The sequence below is a fragment of the Anolis sagrei genome, chromosome X, assembly GCF_037176765.1.
Source record: "Anolis sagrei isolate rAnoSag1 chromosome X, rAnoSag1.mat, whole genome shotgun sequence".
NCBI classification, from domain to species: Eukaryota; Metazoa; Chordata; class Lepidosauria; order Squamata; family Dactyloidae; genus Anolis; species Anolis sagrei.
Window position 1 is genome coordinate 76,696,206 of NC_090034.1, and position 19,955 is coordinate 76,716,160.

At 42.7% G+C, this 19,955-nt stretch overlaps 1 protein-coding gene across 1 annotated transcript in view; it reads right to left on the reverse strand.

Moving 5' to 3' along the window:
- Positions 1-2,406: 2,406 nt before the first annotated feature.
- CLIC4 (chloride intracellular channel 4) overlaps positions 2,407-19,955 on the reverse strand; it is a 108,269-nt gene continuing 90,720 nt past the window's right edge. Inside the window, exons 4-6 of the mRNA XM_060784420.2 lie at positions 19,605-19,711; positions 11,514-11,695; positions 2,407-7,743 (exon numbers count right to left, since the gene is read on the reverse strand). Of these exons, the coding sequence (XP_060640403.1) occupies positions 7,579-7,743; positions 11,514-11,695; positions 19,605-19,711 (454 nt within the window). The 3' untranslated portion in view covers positions 2,407-7,578. The remainder of the gene's footprint in view (positions 7,744-11,513; positions 11,696-19,604; positions 19,712-19,955) is intronic.

The following is a 19,955-nucleotide window of genomic DNA, read 5'->3' on the forward strand; positions in this document are numbered from 1 at the left end:
AATCTAATATAGCTGAGTCATGCACTGCTAATGGGCTTCTATTAGAAATGCTGAGTCATGCATTGACTGCATATAGGGAATCATTTGGGGAATGTGTTCTGGCCTAGTCCGGGTGATTGTGAATGATGCAATCCTGGGTCTGAGTTAAGTTAATGAGTTGGGAACCAATCAGAGATTGCTATGTGTAATTGTATAGAATTGTATATAAGGAAGTCATGTACAGTGTATATTTCTCCTTGTGCTGTGATGTTGTTCGTCGAAGGTTATATGTAATTAAAAGAATTACTAAGACAAGATATAACTGTATGCTGTGGTAAGTTTGTAATGTCATCTAGACTGGGGGAAAGACAATGGTAAAACTGGCAATGGCCGGGCATGTGCTCAAGTGTCTGTAAAAGGTTCCAGAGTGACTGCAGGCTGTGGGAGCAGTTGACTGAAAATACTGTGCAAGAAGAAGCTACTGGAAAGCGCTGAAGTTGTGCAACTGATCTGCTGCTGAATTGTAAAGTTAATCTCAACACTTCCTGCTTGGCTGCTCTAGTCCCAAAGGCACTGCTATGCCCTAACTCTTTGAGTCCCTGTTGTTAGTATTCTAGGTGTCTAGCACCACGTTGAGTAGGAGACTCCGTATTATCCGACATTTTCGTACATCCAACGTTCTGCCAGCCCATTTTTGTCGGATAAGCGAGACTCTACTGTAACAACATCAGCCCAGGCTCTCCTGTATGGCCAGTGTGCATAATGCAAGGCATATGAATTTGAGGAACCCTTGAATGCAAGCTGGCAATGACTGATTTTATTTTTGCAAAACCTCTAGCCATGGTAGTTTTCCTAGACAGTGCTTCTAAAGGCGTTGAGTCGGACACATCTAAGGTTTTTGTGGTCCGTCAACAACACTCAGGTGTCTAGTATTTTTTTATCATGTCAGAATTGGCCGATTGCAAGGACATTGCCCAAGAGACATCCGGATGTGTTACCATTCTGTGGGAGGCTTCTCTCATGTCCCCGCATGGGAAGCTGTGGCTGACAGATGGGACCTCACCCTGTCTCGCGGATTCAAACCGCCAACCTTCAGGTCTTCAGGTCAGCAGTTTAGCCAGCACAATGGTTTAACTCATTGCACCACCGCAGCTCCAGGTGTCTTTTATGTGGAAAGCTGATGGAGCAAAGAATAGATAAGGTGGCCATGCTAATGATATACAGACTGCACACCAGGACTGGTCAGCATGTGGTCCTATCGACATTGTTAGGATTGCAATATCCATCATCAATCTTAGTGGTGGGAGGAAAAGATGGCAAGAACGCCAGTCTGACAACATCTGGAAGATTGCAACACTTTTGAGACACAGGTGGACAAGGAGCCCACTGAATTAAGTTCAAGGGACCTTCATACATAAGCTAAACTTTTAGTAGCAATGGATCTTAAATTGATTAAATAATCACATGGGAAAATGGGTTAAATTAGCGAGCAAAACTGGAAAGGGGATAGTAATAACCTATATCTAATCATATCTTTCTCTTTGATGGGTTGTTGTGAGTTTTCCAACCTGTCTGGGCATGTTCCAGAAGCATTATCTCCTGACGTTTCTCCCACATCTGTGGAAGGCATTCTCAGAGGTTGTGGGTCTGCTGGAAACTAGGCAAGTGGGGTTTATATCGGGTGAGAGAGATATAAACCCCACTTGCCTAGTTTCTAATGGACTTCACAACCTCTGAGGATGTCTGCCACAGATGTGGGCAAAAAGGTCAGGAGAGAATGCTTCTGGAACATGGTCAGACAGCCCAGAAAACTCACAAGCAACCCAGTGATTCTGGCCATGAAAGCCTTCGACAACACACCAAACTTGATGCTTGTTATCCTATTTCACAATGAATGTTTTGATGCACTATGAGAACTTAGAACTCAAGAGTGCAACTCATCTGTCTGAAGAGATAGAAGCAAAACAGGAAAATAATGAAATTCAAGAGATGGAGTTATATGTTGCCTGAACTGGGGCTCCTAAGATCGTTGCTTTCAATACAAGCTAGGTCTCCTAAGACAAAAATCAGCCTTGGTTGCCCACTTCGGCTTGAACAGAGCCTAGAACAGAATCCACAGCTGGATATCATGTTAAACCTTTTCCGGTTTGTTGAGAAGTACAGGAAGGACAAGGGCTCGGAATGCTTTGATTTCAGAGAATCCAGGGTTTTCTTGAATTTTGGTTTCTTCTCTTTTTTTGCATTCAGATATCATCAATTCAGATATGCTCAATCTATAAAGGATGACTTTGTGCCACTAATATTGATGCAAAAGGGTAACTGGAAAACAAGCAAAAGCTTGAAGTAGGCCCACCATGAAGGAAAACCATAACTTGCAGCTACTTAAGAGTTCATGCAGAATACAATCTAATTCTACTGTTTTGCTCCCTCACTATCAAATGTACACACACACCAAGGTGGCCAAAGGACCAAAAGGCAACATGGGCAAGATCACACAGAATTTGGAGTACAGGTCAAACAAGAGAAAGCGAACTAGGTCGGAACTGCAAAAAGTCCAAGGAAAGTGTGGTCGAAGGCTTTCATGGCCTGCTGTGAGTTTTCCAGGTTGTATGGCCATGTTCCAGAAGCATTCCCTCTTGATGTTTCGCCCAAAGACAAGAAACAATCAGGGACAGCTAATCACCTCCCAACAAAGGATTCACCCAGGCAGGAAGCAACCAAGCCTTGAAGTTACAAGGCTTTTCAATGCTAATCAAGGTGCTCAATTGCAGCATTCACACTTGCCTCAAACAGACAAAAGCACTTTTTCCCTCTCTGGACATTATTCCACAGATATACAAACCCCACTTGCCCTGTTTCTAACAAACGTCACAACCTCTGCCATAGATGCAGGTGAAACGCAGGAGAAAATGCTTCTGGAACATGGCCAGACAGCCCGGAAAACTCACAGCAACCAGTCCAAGGAAAGGTTTGCTTTTCAGCATGTTATTATATTAAAGGTGCAGAGTGCTTTGGGGCAGCCGTGTGGCAACAGCAAAAGCACAAGGTGGATTTGGCCAATGCTGGGCATTTTATATGTTGGAAGAAGAAGGCACTACAATACCATTTAACACAAACACAAAACCCGAATCCTACTAACAAGTCCACTAACTTGATTGAGAAAAGACACTACTGAAAACTAGGACTTTTAACATTGGGTGTCCTATCCAAAAGTTTGTGTACAAGGGTTATCCGGAAAGTAAGGTTAAAAGGCACGTAGCTCTCGCTGGGAATTTTCATGAGGGAAGTTGGTATCACTGCCGTGTAGCAGGAAGCAAGTGGAAATGAATGAGCAGTGTCAGTCGTCAGTAGCTCATTGACTGGTGTTGTGATGAAGGTTAGAGATAAGCGTCCTCATTCCGTTTCCCTCCAAGTGCGAAGTTCTTAGCACTGTAATATGTTATCTCTAAATGCTAAGGGTATGAACACCACAGCGATTCATTGCGAAATTGTTTCAGTTCATGGAGAGGATGTAATGTCAAGACAGCATGTGACAAAATGGGTACGGAATATATTGTGAGACCATGAAGAAGCTTTGCAGAGCCATCCAAAACAAATGTTGTGGGATGCTGACAGCGGACGCGCATTGTCATGGAATGCATGTCAATGCACGTCCGCACACCGTTCATGCAGCACAAGAGTTGACGACTTCATTTGGTTAGGATGTTTGAAGTCACCCCTCTCACAGCCCTGATCTTGCACCAAGTGACTATCATCTGTTCACTAAATTGAAGGAACACCTGGATCGAAAACACTTTTTTCCACGACAAGGTGAAAATCGAAGTGACGAACTGGCTGAAAAAGGCGGAAGGAAACTTCTATGACACAAGCATCAAAAACTCATCCCACAGATGACAAAATGTATTGAACTGAATGTTGATTATGTGGGAAAATCTTGTAATCCCTATGCTACAATCCATGGAAGTTTTATTAAAATATATTCATTCTTTGTATTTTTTTAAAAAAATCTTGTAACCTTACTTTTCGGATTACCCTCGAACAAAGAAACGTTCTAATTCTCTTTTTGTGTGCCCCACTTATGCCCAATAACTCAATCTTTATTAAAATGTCAGCCACAGTAAATTCAACAGGCCTTGCACCACAAAACAGCTGCACAAAAGGAATAATACTTTCTGATTTTTAGACACAGTTGGCAAACATTCATACATGTTGTTTTTTTTATAGAAAAGGACCATCCATTGCAAAGGTTACCAATAATATGCTGGCAAGTCTCTGGTGACCTTTAAAATAAATGGCAAGTCGGCTTATACTTCCAACTCTGGCCTTTTGTTTTATTGGAAGGTGGGATTCCATTAAATACTACAACTTTAGCTTTCTTTCTTTTTAAAAGAATCTGTTACGAAACTAAATCCATTTTAGGCTCAACCAGAGTACAGTGAACATGATCTTATTACCCTGTTTCCCCAAAAATAAGACATCACCTGAAAATAAGACCTAGTGGAGGTTTTGCTGGATTGCTAAATATAAGGCCTCCCCCAAAAGTAAGACCTAGCAAAGCTTTGTGTTCATAAATATCGGGATCGGTAAATGTACCATAGATCGTTGTATATGGAAATACTGGTACTAACAAGAAATTATTGACAGGATTCACAGTTTGGTTATTCTGGTTTGTGATGACAACTACTGTACAAATATAATAACTGTTGGGTTGTTGTGGGTTTTTTCAGGCTATATGAACATGTTCTAGAGGCATTTCTCCTGACGTTTCGCCTGCATCTATGGCAAGCATCCTCAGAGGTAGTGAGGTCTGTTGGAACTAGGAAAAAGGGTTTATATATCTGTGGAATTACCAGGGTGAGAGAAAGGACTCTTGTCTGCTGGAGCTAGGTGTGAATGTTTCAACTGACCACCTTGATTATCATTTGATTGCCTGGCAGTGCCTGGTGCAATCTTTTGTTGAGAGGTGATTAGATGTCCTTGTTTGTTTCCTCTCTGTTGTTGTGCTGTTCTAATTTTAGAGTTTTTTTAATACTGGTAGCCAGAGAGGAAACAAACAAGGACATCTAATCACCTCTCAACAAAAGATTGCTCCAGGCACTGCCAGGCAATCAAATGATAACCAAGGTGGTCAGTTGAAACATTCACACCTAACTCCAGCAGACAAGAGTCCTTTGTCTCACCCTGGTCATTCCACAGATATATAAACTCTTTTTCCTAGTTTCAAAAAACCTCACTACCTCTGAGGATGCTTGCCACAGATGCAAGCAAAACGTCAGGAGAAATGCCTCTAGAACATGGCCATATAGCCCGAAAAACCTACAACAACCCAGTGTTTCCAGCCATGAAAGCCTTCGACAATACATAATAACTGTTCATTTTTCTTGTTCAACAATAACTGTGAATTCTTCTTCATGCAAAAAGAAGACATCCCTTAAAAATAAGACCTAACACATCTTTGGGAGCAAAAAATAATATAAGACACTGTATTATTTTTGGAAAAACAGGGTAGTTGATTTCAATGGGTCTACTTTAGTTGGGACTAAAGATGGATACCACAAATGAACTGTAAAATATTATAATTGTGGGATGGAAGATGAGAGGACAGGTACTATTTGAAACAGCCACAAGGGAGACACTGGTGGGGGAGGGAAGGGGGTCTGAAAACATTATGTTCACCTTACTTCAAAGGTGAGGACCAATACAACAGGATTACATACACGGCCTAGTAAGGCAAATAAACTGGTTTACGAAGGCCACTTGCGCTTCATTAAAGTTATTTCTAGAGAAAGATTCTGACCTATTTTTTCTAAATATTTTCTGTTCTTCTACCTTAAGTAATGCAAGTGTATCTACCTCTTGAAAGAAACACCACACTTATCTAGATCAGGCATGGGCAAACTTCAGCCCTCCTCCAGGTGTTTTGGACTTCCATAATTCTTAACAACGTCAAGCCCCTTCCTTAACAATGTCAAGCCTCAGGAAAGGGCCTGAGGCTGTTAGAAATGGTTGGAGTTGGAAGTCCCAAACATCTGGAGGGAGGGTCAAAGTTTGCCCATGCTTGATCTAGATGGTCTGACAGATCTGGCATAACTTCAGAAACAAAGTCTACTTATTGACAAACTCCTAAAAACTTTCATAAGTTTTGTAAGCTTTTTTGGGTAGTGTTTCATCATAATGAGGGTCAAATTCTTATATCGATCATGAAAATCCGTCTCCATGAAGATCTGTAGGATCTCATGGAGAATTGAAATAAGAGATGTGTGCAAAAATTCAAAGATTACACCTTCACCGCTCCCTAAAGGGCACAGCGCAGTGAACTCCTCATCTCGGTGTGCAACCGTTTCTGGTACAGTAGAGTTTCACTTATCCGACATTCCATCTTATCTGACGCCCCCCACTTTCCTCCAGCATTTCCCCTTCAATTAAAGGAGCGCTCCCCAATCTCCCTCCATTCCCAATAAGTGAGAAAGGCAAGTCAAGGAGGAGGAGGGAGGAAAGGGGGAAAAGAGGCAGGACTGGAAGCAGAAGCATCATCCCTCCTTCCTTCTGGGATTTCCACGCTCTACTTCCGCATCCGGGCACTTCCTTCTGGGCTGCTCTCGCCCCGAGGTGTTGCCTTGAGTTAACCCTTTGAGTCTTTGTTGTTAGTATTCCAGGTGTTTAGTGTCGCGTCGGATGGGTAACACTAGGATAATCCATATTATCCGATATTTTCAGACAATCGACGTTCTGTCGGCCCATTTATGTCGGATAAGTGAGACTCTATTGTACCTGAATGTATTCAAAGGTGCCTTTTGTACATGAGCCATGCATTTTGCAAGTGGTTCTTTTGAGTGAGGCTACCTTTCCTGCCCTGTTTGGACAGTCCAAGTGGTGCACTGTTTCAGGAGGACTGTTGCTCTGGTGTGCAAGACTGCTTCGGGACACCCCAAAGTTCACTTTAAAATCCTTGAACCACCAGCCAACTGTGCTCTGTAGACCACCCTAAGAATCCCACATTTAATCTAAAATCTAAGGGCCACTTCGTATGGTCTGGAATATTAAGAAGTAAAGCTGTCCCTTGACTGAACTGTTAGGCAAAAGGTTGGGAGATGTTGTCCAAGTGAAAAAGAACTATCTGCATGTAAAAACACGTCATCAAAACAGGTAGGACAAATCCTTCCTCTGAGTGAGCAAGAAGCGAAGAAGAAAAGAGTTTTCTAACATCAATCCCATTTTGTCTAACATAACTGAGTTCAGGAAAAGCTTTGCCCCTTGTTTCCTCTCATTGTGAAACCTGAGTCTCACACTAACATGGGCCCCAATACCTACAGACCATAGAAGCAAGTAGGATTCCACTCGGCTATTCTGGACATACTCCAGAAATTGCTTCATGGCAACATTATAAACACTGCATTCACCTTCACCGCAGGAGGCAAAACAATCAAGTGGCATAATATCCATTTGCATATTTTAAAAAAAAACAAATTACTGTACCTGTTCTACCTGATGTAACACTGAGTAACTGCAAGTACATGCAAAGTAAATTGCTATCTTAAAAAGGACAAAAAGGGGAGCCGGTCTGTTAAAAGAAGCTTTTCGTTATGAAAGTGTGAATGCTTATTTTGTGAGTCTCTTAGCTACATCGCTGTAAGCTATTTCAATCTCTTTGTCTCCGGGACAAGTGTTGGTGAATTCATCGCGGCTGTAGGCATTTGTCAGGTATCTCCAAATCCCAGTCATTGTCTTGGGAATTTCAAAGTTACGGTACTTTTTGGCCACAACCTAGAAAGAAAGCAAAGAAAGAATTATTTTGGATGGTGTTCAAGAGAGAAGAGACCGGGGCTTGAGGTATTTGGTACCCGACAACAAAAACAATCAGCACATAATCCATTGGGAAGCTCTTCTCTGCAAACCATACTGAACTGAATTTATTGCATTTTACTTTGGAAGGAACTCAGGGTGGCATACATTGATTCCCTTTCCTCATTTTATTTCCACAAGGAAAAGTAGATTATACCAAGAGAGAAGAGAAAGTGCTGGCTGTTACCTATAAAGCCCTAAACGGTTTTGTTGTTCATTCGTTCAGTCGTCTCCGACTCTTCGTGACCTCATGGACCAGCCCACGCCAGAGCTCCCTGTCGGCCGTCACCACCCCCAGCTCCTTCAAGGTCAGTCCAGTCACTTCAAGGATGCCATCCATCCATCTTGCCCTTGGTCGGCCCCTCTTCCTTTTGCCTTCCACTTTCCCCAGCATAATGGTCTTCTCTAGGCTTTGCTGTCTCCTCATGATGTGGCCAAAGTACTTCAGCTTTGTCTCTAGCCGGGCTTTATTTCCTGGAGGATGGACTGGTTGGATCTTCTTGCAGTCCAAGGCACTCTCAGAACTTTCCTCCAACACCACAGCTCAAAAGCATCTATCTTCCTTCGCTCAGCCTTCCCTAAGGTCCAGCTCTCACATCCGTAGGTTACTACAGTGAATACCATGGCTTTGATTACGCGGATCTTTGTTGCCAGTTTGATGTCTCTACTCTTTACGATTTTATCGAGACTGGACATTGTTCTCCTCCCAAGAAGTAAGCATCTTCTGATTTCCTGGCCACAGTCTGCATCTGCAGTAATCTTTGCGCCTAGAAATACAAAGTCTGTCACGGCCTCCACATTTTCTCCCTCTATTTCCCAGTTGTCAATCATTCTTGCTGCCATAATCTTGGTTTTTTTTATGTTTAGCTGCAACCCAGCTTTTGCACTTTCTTCTTTCACCTTGATTAGAAGGCTCCTCCTAAACGGTTTGGGTCCAGGTTATTTGTCTAATCGCATCTCCCTATACAGACCATCCCAGAGAAGGCCCTGTTCTTGGTCCCACTGTCTCAAGCTCGGCTGGTGGGAACGAGAGAGGAGGCCTTCTCTGTGGTCCCCCCCACCTCTGAACTCCCTCACTAAAGAAATAAAGCTGCCCCCCATCCTCCTCTCCGTTAAGAAACTTTTGAAGATGCACTTCAGCATTTGGAGAGGAAGAGGACTAAGATACTATTACCAGGGGTCCTCAAACTTTTTAAACAGGGGACCAGGTTACAGTCCCTCAAACCGTTGGAGGGCCGGATTATCATTTGAAAAATAAAACATGAATACATTCCTATGCACACTGCACATATCTTATTTGTAGTGCAAAAAACCACTTAAAAACAATACAATAATTAAAATGAAAAACAATTTTAACAAATATAAACTTATTAGTATTTCAGTGGGGCCTGCTTTTGGTTGATGAGATAGGATCGTTGTTGTTGTTGTGTGCTTTCAAGTTGCTTCAGACTTAGCTTGACCCTGAGCAAGGGCCAAGGAAATGACCTTGGAGGGCTGTATCTGGCCCTCCGGCCTTAGTTTGAGGACCCCTGTACTATACCATCGGAACACTAGCGAACCCATTTGCACTATATGATGGCTATGATTCATTTTAATCAACACCTATGTTAGCCATTTTATTTGCAACTCGTGTCTGTTTTTAATTATATATGTTTAATGTTTACGCACTCTAGTTTATAGTCTAATTGGTTTATTCCCCGTCTCAATATTTAATTTTTTCATTATAAGTTTATTGCTATTATTGTGTGTTACTCTGTATTATTCCTGATGTTGTTTGTTACTTTGTAAGGAACTGAATGTTTGCCTGTTTTTGTGCTTTAAACCGCCCTGAGTCCCTTTCGGCAGAGAGGTGCAATATAGAAATAAAGTGTATTATTATTATTTATTGACACAAAAGCACAGTATGTTACAGCAAATGAGATCTATATGCTGGATTTTGTATCACAAAATCACAAGTCAAACACTTCCCAAGCATCTAGGACTGTGTGATGTATTTTCGAATGATGTGAGCGGATCCAAGTAAGGTGGCCTTTTGCAGTTGACAGATCGTGATTTTATCAATGTTTATTGTTTCAAATAACCCCCCAATGGGTGCCACCTTGTCGTGGTGGGGGGCTTAACTGCTCCAAGGATGCTGAGAGCTGTGTTGGCAGTAGTGTAACTACCAGCAGGTCCAACCAGAAAGGTCTCAGCTGAGGAGTGGAACCAAGAGCACCTAACTCATTAGCACTATGGAGAAGCAAACCAAAAACAAAGTGGATTATTATTATTATTATTATTATTATTATTATTATTATTAGGAAGGTTCAGGGGCCACCCATGTAAACTTCCTGGCTGAGTTTGGATTTGAACTGATGTCTCTCAAGTCATGTATATTCCGTAATCTATTAGATAAGCACTTTTGTATGGCTCCTGTGCATTTCAGTAAAATCTGTCCTCAATTTCCTGGGTAACCCAAATCTCATGTCACACCAAACAGTGCCAACAGAAGCAGTCATCTATCTTAACTTCATGGCTACATTATCCTTGAAAAGACTGACAAATCCTTTGGCTTCTCTGAGAAGCATAAGTATTTGAGAAAGGAAGCAGAATGATTAGTGCAAGAAGACTTGCTCATGTTTGTATATTCCTTGAACATTGCCTCACAACCTCTAAGGATGCCTGCCATAGATGTGGGCAAAACATCAGAATGCTTCTGGAACATGGTCATAGAGCCCAGAAAACTCACAGCAACCCAGTGTATACTAATGCTTTTATGTCAAGCTACTTTGGGGAGATTAAAGCAGGGCATAAATAAACATAATAATACTAATAATACTACTACTAATAATATCATCATCCTAGGGCTTATATTTCATTTTGGGGTGTTGAACACATTGTAGAAGTTGAACACATTGCAGAAGGCCGGGCTTTAAAACAGCTGGTTAATCACCAGCAGTGCTAGATCATTGCAGTTCGAAGCCTGAGTCAGAGTAAGCACCCAAAGGTCAGCCAAGCTCACTATCCACCTAAAAAGTTCAAAAACAGCTGAGCTGTGAGTAGAGAAATTAGGCACCGTATTTTACGAAACCACAAAATGCCGATGATCAAAGAACAAGGAGGAAAAAGCCAGCGATCAAAGAGCTTGTTGTCATAGCGGATGGAGCAACAGCACCCCCTGTGGCCGGAATCAAACATAACCTCCAGGTGCAGAAGATGGAAAATGATAATATACTTCTATTTCTTTATCTGTCCTGTGTGTCTAAAATGGCATTGAATGTTTGTGTGTGTTGTTGTAATCCGCCCTGGGTCCCCATTGGGGTGAGAAGAGCAGAATATAAATGTTGTAAATACATAAATTGGAAACAGATTTCCTGGGGGAGAGTCAGGAGGATGGAAAGGGAACTTCAAAAGGCAAATGTAAGATTTTGTTCCTCATTCTGAGGTGCATAATAGTCACATCATTCCACCCTTACCTCGTCCCCTGCCACCATACCTTCCTTAAATATATTTCCATCTGTTCCTTATTTTATTCTAACTTGGCCAGACCATCAAGTGGCAACTTATCAATGCATAGCCTCCCAATAGAATTTTCGTAAAAGATGATTCAAATTGTTTTCATTGGATACCACTGACACATTCAATTAACAGTCAAAACATCAGATGTACATGTAGACATGTTTGAGCTGGTTGTCCAAATGAGTCCCACTTGCCTTGACAATATGTAGTTTGGGCAACAAATTGCAATCTGCTAGTGTCATCTCATCTCCGTCCAGAAATTTGCGTGTGGAAACGGTCACATCTTCCATGCTGTTTTCATCAATTTCATCCGGAAGAGGTGTGTTCAGGTACTCATCCAACTTTTGCAGAGTTTTTAGGACGCTCCTCTCCAAGGCTGGAGGAAAGAGGCAATATGGTTAATTTTTTAAAAATGGAGAAAGGAATGCAAACAAAGCAGCATGAATCCAACAGCCTGACACATTCGTGTCTGCAGGACCACTTTCCTTCCATATACAATTCCCATTATACAATGGAGAAAGGTTTTCTCAGTGGTTGGAGTGGGTTGCAGAACAGCCTCAGGGAAATGCAAACGTTGCCTGACAGCTCTCAAAGGGGTATTTAGAAACTAAGGTCCACATTTATTGATGCTTTTTGTTGGATTCTTTAATCTGAGATTCACTGTTTGTTTCTTTGAGTCTTTAAAACAACTAGATAACTGATTACAAGCTAGATCAAGTGTCCAGCCACTAGAAAGGAATCCTGCCAGGAACCCTGGATAACTACTGATCTAAGGTCCTCTTTACACTGCCATATTATCTGTTTTGAACTGGATTATCTGGCAGTGTAGACTCATATAATCCAGTTCAAAGCAGATAATGTGGATTATCTACTTTGATAATTAGTATTACATGGCCATGGTAGTCCATGCTCTTGTTACATTCCGAATAGATTACTGCAACACACTCTACATGGGGTTGCCTGGAAGACTGCCTGGAGTGGCATACAACCCCTCTGTTATGCCATCTAACCTGAGTGGCATACAAGCCCTCCGTAACGCTATCTCCACTGGCTGCCGATCTGCTAGAAAGCACAAACCAAAGTGCTGGTCTTTTAAAGCCCTGAACAGTTCTGGCCCGGATTACCTGTCCGAACATATCTCTTGTTATGAACCATCACAAAGTTTAAGATCAGCTGGAGAGGCTCTGCTCTCGATCCCACCACCATTGCAAACGAGAGACAGGGCCTCTCAGTGGTGGCCCCTTTCCTGAGGAACACTCTACCCAGTGACATCAGATTGGCTACTTCCCTCCTGTCTTTAAGAAACTCAAAAGCTGGTTATAGGACCAAGCATTTGAACAGTAGCAGCAGCAATCGGGAATAAGATTCAATGTGATATTATGATAATGGACTGCCCCAGACACTGATTTTAATCCGGCATGATTTTAATCAAATGTTTTTTAATGTAATATAATTTAATGAAGTGTTTTTAAATGTGCTTTATGACTGTGGTTAGCACTCGAATGCGTGCTTGTTGTGCAGCCGCCCTGAGTGTCGGCTGAGTTATTATTTAGCAATATTATTATTACTAAATAATAATAATAATAAACAACTTTATTTGTATTCCGCCCTATATCCTCAAGGGAACTCAGGGTGGATTCCAGCATAAGAATGGCAAACATTCCATGCCTGCATAAAACACATGATAGGTAAAAGGTAAAGGTTTTCCCCTGACATGAAGTCCAGTCATTTCCGACTCTGGGGTGTGGTGCTCATCTCCATTTCTAAGCTGAAGAGCCGGCGTTGTCCGTATTTATTTTATTTTATTTATTTAGTTATTTCGAGCATTTCTACCCCGCCCTTCTCAACCCCTGGGGGGACTCAGGGCAGCTTACAATTGGCAATAATTCAATGCCGCATCATAAAATACAGAATAACAAATATAACAATTAAACATGAACATTAATAAATAAAGATTAAAAATAGTATACTTACACTCTGATTAGCTATTGCCCATCTGGTGGCTATTTAGCTAGCCATCTACTAATGATTACTCCGCTTAACTTATCCAAATCCTCTTCCATGCCATATTCAACCATTATCAATTGTCCTTTAACCTGATTGCCTGAAGGCCTGGTCCCACAGCCACATTTTAACCTTTTTTCTAAAGGTGAGGAGGGATGACGATGACCGTAGAAACCACCAAGGTCATGGGGCCAGCATGACTGCATGGAGCACCGTTACCTTCCCACCGCAGCGGTACCTATTGATCTACTCACATTTGCATGTTTTTGAACTGCTAAGTTGGCAGAAGCTGGGGCTGACAGCGGAAGCTTACACCACTCCCCGGATTTGAACCTGCAACCTTTCGGTCAACAAGCTCAGCAGCTCAGTGCTTTAACCCACTGTGCCACCGGGGCCTCCTTAAAACACATGATACTAACATAAAATCCCAGAAACCCTTGCATATAAAAATAACATTAAAATCTAACATCAAATTAAGACCTGTGTACGAACCCACACAATCTCTTCGATCATCCAGAGAGGCCCTGCTCGTGCTCCCGCCTCCCTTGCAGGCGCGATTGGTGGGGACGAGGGAGAGGGCCTACTCGGTGGTGGCCCCCCGACTCTGGAACTCACTTCCATAGGATATCATGCATGCCCCAACATTGGCAGTCTTTAAGAGGAGCCTGAAAACATGGCTATTCCAGTGTGCCTTCCCGGAATAAAGGAACAACTCCCAGAAAAATGTCCTTACAAATGCACTTTAACCATTGGGTTGCGTTGGACTGTACCCCTCACTTTAAAACGAAACAAACCCTCCTATGAGACATATCCTATCTTGTCATACCCAGCATTATTTTTTAAATTTTAAATCATTACATCTGGCCTGGCCATAAGTTTTTAAATCCTATATGTTATTGTTATATATTATTTATAATATTTTGTATTGCTTTGTATTGTTGTTATTGCTTTTTTGTTGTGATGTGTTGTTGGGCTTGGCCTCATGTAAGCCGCTCCAAGTCCCTTGGGGAGATGGTGGCAGGGTATAAATAAAGTTTTATTATTATATTATTATTAAATGAAATGGCAACATCAAAGTTTGCTTTTTGAATTTTTTAAAAAAATATTTCTAAGTTGTGGATGGTTAAATCTGTGGAATGGGGAATCTGTGGATCCAGAGGGCAAACTATACTGGAACATTCAATTTTCTGCTTTGGCTCCGTTGTTGTTTCATTGGTTCCTTAAGCGGGCAGCAAATCAGCAGAGGGCAGTCTTGCACAGCAGAGTTCTCCCAACAGAAACACAGGAGAAAGTCCTGCTCTTTCCATTTCAAGCCTTGCAGAAGAAGGCAGGGTTTGGGGACTTATTTATATAACCCTGCTTTAAGAGGATAAACAGTGCTTCTCGAAGACATTCCAAGTGATGGCTTTTGAACTTTAGAGTGGCATAAGAACCAAGTGTTGACAAGTATTTAATATGGTGGAATACTTTTTTTGTTTTGTTTTTTTGGAAGTCGTGAGGACTTTGCTACTACCTTGAAGGTCATAGACAGGGGCGGCTCGTCCATTACGCGAAGTAAGCGGTCGCAGAACACTTTTTTTGCCAGTGGCGCAGAGACGCCTCTGTAAATGCCCCTTGACTGCCACTTGAGGAGCGCCTCCTCAGCTCACAACAGCCCTAGCAGTCTGGGGGGAGCCTCGGCTTTCTTGCCTCGCTGCCAGGCGATCCTCTTCCCAAAGGGGCCGGGCCCTTGAACCTCGCCTAGCCCCTCTCGTTCCTGCTCCACCCGGCCACCGGGTGCGTGAGCAGAGCCAGCGCTCAAACGTTCTCCGCATTCGATCCCTTCCCCATCACCAGCTCCCTTTCCCGATCCCCCGGCGCTCCACCCACCTCCTCTCCCCAATCCGCGGGTGGGCCAAGGGGCGGAGCCGCCGCGCCTGGCCCGCTTCGGGTCCGGAGGCATGTCTGAAGACCCCAGCGTGCGCACCAAAAGTCGCCTCTTCTCCTGACTTTCTCTTCAGCCATTGGGACCAAGAGAGAGAGAGAGAGATAGAGCCCCTCCAGCGGGAGGTATCTCCCACCTCCGCTCCCTCCTTTGTTTTTGTGCCTACCTTCAGGAAAGGTGGGCACCTCCACCTCTGTCTCTCTCTCTCTCTCGGTCCCAATGGCTGAGGAGAAAGTCAGGAGAAGAGGTGACTTTTGGTGCACACGCTGGGGTCTTCAGGCATGCCTCCGGACCCAAAGCGGGCCAGGCAAGGGAGCAAGTGCGGCAAGTGTAGTTACTGGGATGTATAGTTCACCTACAATCAAAGAGCATTCTGAACTCCACCAATGATGGAATTGAACCAAATATGGCACACAGAACTCCCACGACAAACAGAAAATATATATCAATGATTGGTTTGGGGGGGGGGCGCCAAAATACTGTTTGCTTACCGTTGAAAATTACCTAGGGCCGCCTCTGGTCACAGACATTCAAAAGCAAGCCACAGGCCATATTTCCAAAGAGGAACATTTGCCATCAAGAAAATGGTTCCAGCAGCCTCAAAGATGAATCCTCATTAATCTCTACATACACTTTTACACACCACGTTTCAAGCCAAAGTGGGACAAAAGCAGCAGTCTTTGTCTGGAATGAGAACTATGAGGGATTCAATGAGACGACGTCTACTTTGGAACTCTTCCAAATATTTAATGCATTAGTTATCGTAGCAGCGTTTCCAGTTTTGGCAAAAGCAGAAAGAAGACTGTGCTTCCAGACATTTTGCATGCAGAGGTGCTGCATCCCACTCATTGTTTATACTCTGTCCATCTGTGATGGAATCCTTATGTGCATGTTTGGCAAACTTTAATCTACGCACTCTACCCTCATTCAAAATAGCAGGAGGGAGTATGCACCTCTTGAGTAGGCACACTTAGCTTTGAATTCCTGCAAGCCACTACACAATAGGCTTGTGCATAATTTCGTTTTTAAGTCATATTTCAGCCGTGTGTGTGTGTGTGTGTGTGTATTGTGTATGTTGTTTTTTATGGTTTTAAACTGAATATTGTTGTTTGTTGTACTGTTGTAAACCGCGTTGAGTCGCCAATTTAGGCTGAGAAACGGCGGTATACAAGCACAGTAATAAATAAATAAATAAATAAATAATAAATCAAGTTTGTTAAATTTGTACATAGGCAAAGTTAAGGTTTCCCCTTGACATTAAGTCTAATCGTGTCCAACTCTGGGGGGTGGTGCTCATCTCCATTTCTAAGTTGAAGAGCCAGCGTTGTCCATAAACACCTCCAAGGTCATGTGGCCGGCATGCTTGCATGGAGTGCCATTACCTTCCCGCCTGAGCGGTACCTATTGATCTTCTCACATCTACATGTTTCCAAACTGCTAGGTTGGCAAAAGCTGGGGCTAACAGTGGGAGCTCACCACGCTTCCCAAATTTGAACCGGTGACCTTTCAGTCAGCAAGTTCAAGAGCTCAGTGGTTTAACCCACTGCACCACCGGGGGCTGCAAACATGAAAGAAAGGTGTGGGGGGGGGGTGGAAATTGTAAGATTCATCAATCATTTTCGTTATGATTTGTAACATTCAGATGTCTCCCAAGGTCAGTTTAATTTTCAGTATAAGCATTAAGCAACTTTGGCAAAGCCAAAGAGGCCATTGTTAGTGTTTAAATTAAGACCCATACTGCTTGTCAGTCTTTGGCCGATCGCCATAAAGGAATACACTGTGGGTGAACAACAGTTAATGGGCAGGAGACTAACACAACAAGCTTTAAAATGTAGTTTGGGAAGGCGAGGTCCCCTGTGACAGAGAATGCAAAAGGCTCTGCCATAAACTACATTTCCCAGAATGCAATGTTCAGCATCTGAAGGACCCAATGATGACTGCAGCCAGCCAGCCAGCCGTTTAGTCTAATAATAATAATAAAAATAAATAAAATGATTGAATCTGCAATCCTGTCTAATTGAATGCTGCCTAATGAAACGAAAGGGAAACATTCCGTTTGCCTTTGAAACCAGATAAGGTTTTCTTTTCTCTCTTTTCTAATCAATGGGCTGGCCTTTGGTGAGCTTGTGAACTTTTAGTTTACAAAAGTCTTGACTTCTTCAATCTCTTTAACTTCTGCACCTGACAAATCATTCTCAGAAGACAGTTTTTCAGAGAAAGGCTGCTGAGGGCCCCTTTCAGGAATTTGACCTTGAGAATCTACAGGAGAAGCACTTCGTTCATTAAAAACCTCAGGCCTTTCAGCAATGCCAGAACCAAGCCTTTCAACGAGGCCATCATTCTCATTGACCTCAAACACAGGCCCAGGAAAACCAGCACCCCCATTCACCAGTATCCTAATTGACATTAGGCACAATCACAGGCTGAACTATAACAGTACCTGTGTGTGTTTATGTACATCAGGCAAGGTAAACAACTGCTTCCAGAATCGCTTACAAATTCAATACAGTTCTAACAACCAAAACCATTCAGACTCTTGAAAGCAATAAGGAGCCATCTTAAATGGCTTCTTGATATCTGCAACAGCTTTATGACAGCACTAAGGCACTCTATTTTAGCAGTATTTATTTATTTATTTGCCATATTTATATACCACCCCTCTCAACCCGGAGGCAACTCAAGGCGGTTTACAGTCAGCAGTCAATGCCACCAAACGACATAAATACAGTTTAAAAACATTACATATAATATAAACCATTTAAAAGCAATAAAACAATAAAAACCATAAAACACAAGTCCTCAGCGTCTCATCACTAAAATCATTTTTCCGTCGCATCGTCCAATCGTTCCGTGGATCTCAATTAGTCTGTTACAGTGTGTCTGCAAATGCCTGCTCAAACAGCCAGGTTTTGACTCTCTTTCAAAATGTTAGGAGGGAGGGGGCTGATCTAATATCCCTAGGGAGGGTGTTTCATAGCCGAGGGGCCACCACTGAGAAGGCTCTGTCTCTCATTCCTGCCAATCGCATCTGCGAAAGGAGCAGGACCGAGAGCAGGGCCTCAAAAGACGATCTTAAGCGCCTAGATGGTTCATAGAGAGAGGTGCGTTCAGACTGGTAAACTGGACCAGAACCATTTAGGGAGCAAACTGGCAACCAGTAGAGCTGGTGCAACAGAGGAGTTGTGTGCTCCCTGAGCGCTACTCCTGTTAACAAGCTGACTGCTGCCTGTTGGACTATTTGAAGCTTCCGAACAGTCTTCAAAGGCAGCCCCACGTAGAGCACGTTGCAGTAGTCTATATGGGATGTAACCAGAGCATGGACTACCGTGGCCAAGTCAGACTTCCCAAGGTACAGGCGCAGCTGGAGCACAAGTTTGTCTTGGCAATTGTCTTGGCAATTGTTTGCCTTTGATTGACCATTGTCTACACAATCTCCAAAAAAATTGTGGGTCCAGCCCATCTTCTGTATGTGAAAAGGTCACAGGTCAACAGACAGAGAAGAAAATGCTCAAAAATGCAGGTCAGTTCCAAGGTGTTCAATACGTTTTCCAGGTGATGACTGAAGCTGGCTCTAACTAGTTTAAAAGGATTAACTTTTCATGTAGTTAGTAGAGAAGGAGAAAGGAAAATTTCTCACCCAATTATACAAAAATATCACACTGGCATTTAAAATTGGAAAACAACTCATGCAACACTCTGAACTCCACCAAAGATGGAGTTGGACCAAACATGGCACACACAGCCCTCATGAACAGCAATAAATACTGGAAGTCTTTGGGGAAAATTCACCTTGATTTGGGAGAGTTGTAGTTCACCTACATCCAGAAAGCAATGTGAACCCAAACACCAATGGATCTGGACCGAACTTAGCACACAGATCTGATATGCAGAAATTTGATTACTCAAGGGGTTTGGGGGGAACTGATCTTCCTTTATGGGAGTTGTAGTTCACCCACAACCAGAGAAACTGTGGCCTTCACCAATGATAGACCTGGACCAAACTTGGCACACAGAATCCCTCATGATTAATTCAACCTACTGGAGGGATTTGAGGGGACTGACTCACCATAAAGGGAGTTGTAGTTTACCCTACAGCCAGAGAGCACACTGAACCTCACCTATGATGCATCTAGAGCAAACCTGCCCAACATAACAAACTTTAAGTACTGATGGTACCCAAGCTAGTGTGTGTGTGCATACACACACTTGAGAATAACATGCAGAGAGCTATTACGAAAAGCTGTTTGTTTAAGGGCAGTCACTGCCTGCTCAAGTAGAACCACCACACCTTGTCCAAGGTAACCAAACAAACCTAATGCCAAATAACATTTTAAAAGGGAAAGAATGGATTCCTGACCTTCATTTCCTTCAGGTCTGGAATTCTTGATAAATGCGGAAAATTTAGCAAAGATGTCCATTCCCGCCGTGTTTGATTCTGGATGTTTCGGTGAAAGTTTTGCATATCTGAAAAGGAATAGATACTGCATTTAGTTTAAGGTGTGATTTGTGGGGCAGCATGGATCCTTTAAGAAACCACCAATAGCAATGCCATGTAAACATTAAATCAGTATTGATGCATCACATTAGTTCACATTTCTACAAATTATTTTATTAATGTCATACTTCAGTTTGCTTCAGTTTATATAAATACACAGTAGTCTAGAGCAGGGCTTCCTAAACTTTTCCTACTTGCAATCTCTTTCTGAGA